This window comes from Vitis riparia, chromosome 3, assembly GCF_004353265.1.
Source record: "Vitis riparia cultivar Riparia Gloire de Montpellier isolate 1030 chromosome 3, EGFV_Vit.rip_1.0, whole genome shotgun sequence".
Taxonomy (NCBI): Eukaryota; Viridiplantae; Streptophyta; class Magnoliopsida; order Vitales; family Vitaceae; genus Vitis; species Vitis riparia.
Window position 1 is genome coordinate 17,768,808 of NC_048433.1, and position 3,902 is coordinate 17,772,709.

The following is a 3,902-nucleotide window of genomic DNA, read 5'->3' on the forward strand; positions in this document are numbered from 1 at the left end:
AATTTTATATTAATTAATTTATTTAAGAAATTTTTTTTATTTAATCCAACTTTTATAATAAAAATGTGACTTTTTAAAAATGATGGCTTTACATATGCTTTAAAGATGTAACTAAAACTAAAAGTAAATATCTATTCCAAAAACAACATAAGAAGACTTCAATAATTTTAGCCATGCTTAGTAACTATTTTGACAAAAAAGTTCTGAGAGTAGTTTTTGAAAATGGTTTTCAAATGATGTTTTCTAAAACAAGTGTCTATTCAGGATTAATCTCAAATATTTTTAACATATTTTTTTATGTTTTTAAAATAATTTTTATATATAATATTTTATTTTTAATTATTATTCATATTTATATAATTATTATTTAAAAAAATAAGTAAAAACAACTAAAAAAATGTTTTATAAAATCACTTTATTGTCTATTTTTTAAGAATATTTTTTATTTTTTAATTATCAAACATGTTTTTCATTTTATTTTTTTTGGACAACAAAAAACTGTTTTTGGAAATAATTATCAAGCATGCCTTTAATCTTTTAGTTTTTTTTTCTTTTATGAATCCCCATGGAACTGAACAAAAGTATAACAGTACTATATTGCTAATCTACCATTAAAAAGGGACTCAAAGGTTACCACTCACTAGTGATGAGTTATGTAAAGTACAATTCCCACATGGCCCATTGTGAATTTGCCACAATTTTGGGTATTTTGGATGAATATTAAATGGTCTATGTCCTATTTATTATGTTATACAAAATGCTAATTCTCTTCCTATTTTGGTTTTTTGGTCATTTTTTATCATCTTGTTACATGACCTGTGAGAATTAAATGAAAATAATAATAATTATTATTATTTATTTTTCTTCCATTAACCACCTTCAACTGTGAAAAATACAGCAGAAGTGTTGCAAAGGGGTAGCATTCTCACTAGGTAACATTTTCTGGGGAGATGGTATTGGTCTCAATTATAGGCTTCCCCTTGAGCTGCTTCACTAAGTTATGGAAGTTCACATAAGAAGACCCACCAGACCTTGTAGCCTTCTCTGCCCTCTTCTTCCACTGCATGGCAGTTTCCTTCATCTCCTTCCCTTTCTCTCCTCCCATCAACTCCCTCACAAGCCCCTCAACCTTCTCCCTTCTAACGTTGCTGTCGATCTCCACGCCAAGCCCCCATTTACCGCACGAGAAGAAGCAGTTTGTTTGCTGCTCAGCGAAGAACGGCCAACAGATCATCGGCACTCCTTCACAAATGCTTTCCAGAATAGAGTTCCATCCACAATGCGTTAGAAAGCACCCGATCGCCGGATGCTGAAGAACTTTCTCTTGTGGACACCAACCAGAAAGCAGGCCTCTACCACTAATCTCCTCCATGAAGTCCTTGGATATAATCTCGGTCTCACTGACCACTAGATTTGATCGAATCACCCATAAGAATGGGCACTTGCTATTAGCTAGTCCCCATGCGAACTCACTCAACTGGGATGGTGTCAGCGTCACTAGGCTTCCATAGTTCACATACACAACCGAACCTCGCTCCCTTTTATCTAACCAGTCCAGGCATCTCGTGTCTTCCTTCCACAAATTCAATTCTATAGAGTCTAGTTTTGCTTCAGAGAGTTGCTGTTGAAGCATCCATAAAGGGCCAATGGTGTAAACCGGGGGGAACTTGGTTCTGATGGAGTCCAAGACCTCTTTCTCCAAATCCTCAAATGTATTGAGGATTATGGATTTGGCCTTTAAGGCATTATTCACTGAAAGTAAGTTGTAATTGAACATTGTATCGTTGGGATCACTAGTTCGAATGAAGGTGGGAAGATCTTTCAATCGGACCTCGTTCAAACCCGGTATCCAATCAATAGAAGTATCAAGATATCCATTAGTTAGGCAGCTCTCATCTACATGTATATATAAAACATCAAAACAACGAGAAAACCAAATAAATATTCCTATTAAGTAGGGTGCAACTTGGATGGGTTGACCCAACCCCAACCAAACCCAATCCAAAACTTGGATAGGTTTGGGCAAACATTTTCAATACTCGGGTTGAGTTTGGATTAAGTTTTCGCAACCCGAACTTAATTTGGATAAAGTTTCGAGTTAAGGTTTGAATAACCCGACCCTAACCCAAACCTAATTTAAAGTTCTTATAATATTTATAATGTTTATATCTTATATAATAATATTCATTTTTTATATTTTAAAGAAAAACTATATATAAGTTTATTTTTTATTTTTTTCATTTTTATCTTCAAATTTTATCTCATTTACTATTTAAATTTTGGTATAAATATATAGATTTTTTTAAAACTCTTATGAATGGATTTTGAATTATTCAATCCAATCCATTCCACCAACTTAATTCTAACTTGATCAACCCAAATTTAACACAACCAACTCTAGTTTAACTTAACCAACCCAAATTTAGAAAAAAGAGGTTGGGTTGGGTTTAGGTTAAATATCTCAGCTTAGAGATTAAATTGTGTTGAGCTTGGGTTGATTGTTTTTTAATTCAAGTTGTGTTTGGGGTAGCTATGTTGTAGCCCTACCATTGAAACCATTCTTCATGTTTGTGACTATGGTGATTCCAAACTTAGAACTTGGTTATATAGAAAATGTAGGGAAACAAGATAATGTAATAACCCTACTCCATCTTCCTTCTCTTCTTTTAATTCTTTGTTTTTGGTTTAAAACAGAAGTTAAAAACGAAATTAAGACAAAAACCGTACCCTAACTTAAAAATAAATCATTTCCATATTGTAAAAAGTTCTTTCCACGAAATAATTTCCTATACAAGTTAAAAAGTGCACCTTTACAAGCAAAAGTTATTCTCTTAATTTTCATGTAAAGCTCCTTTTTGAAAGGGACTAAAAGTTAAAATAGAAGTTGGATTCCTAACTTTAAAACGTCGATATCAGTATTTAAAAAGATAAAAAGAGACAAAGAAAGAAGGGTCTTCAATCTGAAGTTAGAGAAGGTTAGTGAAAAGAACTTTTGCTTAGAAGCCAAATCAAATAAGACATTGCTTGAGATAAGTTTTAGGGTTTTAAAAAGACCTAAGCAAAGTGAAAAGACTACAGACCAAAAAAAAAATTGGTTTCTTTCATCTTCCTGTTGTCCTGGCAACCAACTGCAGATTGATCAAGGATGTATGAGTACATACCTTTCAAGGGAAAATAGCCTCTTTGAATTAACTCCTCAAAATGGAGGTAACCCAACATGCCACAAGCACTGGGAGTAAAGAATAGCATCTCAGGGATACCAAACTCTTGTGCAACCTCTAAGGTGAAGCTCATAACACCATCAGATACTATGCAAGTGATAGGAGGAACATCTGAGGAAGCCTTGAGTTTCAGTATGAGCTCTCGGAAGGAGAGTAGAGAGTAAACTGGCATGGACAAACAAAGGGCCGGAAGATCGAGTATGCCTCGTTGGTTTGTTGGTGGCAAGCCATCAGAGATGGTCTCAAACCGAAAATCATCGAACACCTTGAGAGAATTTGCGCCTCTACTCTTCACCAAGAGTTGGTAGTTGAACTCTGTGAGGACAAAGGTGACATAAAAGCCTTGTGAATGAAGAAGCTTTGCTATCTTCAACATGGGGTTCATATGGCCTTGGGCTGGAAGAGGAAGGCAAACAGCGTGAGGCTTCTTCACAGACTCCATTGTAGTCTGTCTCTTAGCAAGTGAAAGTAAATGGCCAAGCCTTTGAGGGCCTGATAAATTTGGCCTTTCTTTATAGATTTGAAGATAAAGGGGAATCTCATGTATTGAATCAAGTCAACAGCATGCCGACCATCTTTGTTGAGTTTTGCTGCAGTGGGCCACCCTTGCTGTCACGCACCATCTCCCATGGATTTCAATAATCTCTTCCTTTTGAAAAAGGGTTATTCCACCCAAAGATT

The 3,902-nt window shown here is 34.9% G+C and overlaps 1 protein-coding gene across 1 annotated transcript; it reads right to left on the reverse strand.

Moving 5' to 3' along the window:
• Window positions 1-825: 825 nt before the first annotated feature.
• Window positions 826-3,696, reverse strand: LOC117910704 (7-deoxyloganetin glucosyltransferase-like). The gene is made up of 2 exons (XM_034824825.1): window positions 3,162-3,696; window positions 826-1,896 (listed from the first exon to the last, which is right to left on the reverse strand). The coding sequence occupies exons 1-2, from the start codon at window positions 3,661-3,663 to the stop codon at window positions 929-931; spliced, it is 1,470 nt and encodes a 489-aa protein (XP_034680716.1). The 5' UTR covers window positions 3,664-3,696; the 3' UTR covers window positions 826-928.
• Window positions 3,697-3,902: the final 206 nt, after the last annotated feature.

What these genes read in the sequence shown, in the direction of transcription:
- LOC117910704 (XM_034824825.1), bottom strand. Translation starts at nt 3,663, where the DNA reads ATGGAGTCTGTGAAGAAGCCTCACGCTGTTTGCCTTCCTCTTCCAGCC. An exon ending in AGGCTATTTTCCCTTGAAAG is followed by an intron (nt 1,897 to 3,161) that starts GTATGTACTCAT and finishes ATATACATGTAG; the next exon opens with ATGAGAGCTGCCTAACTAAT.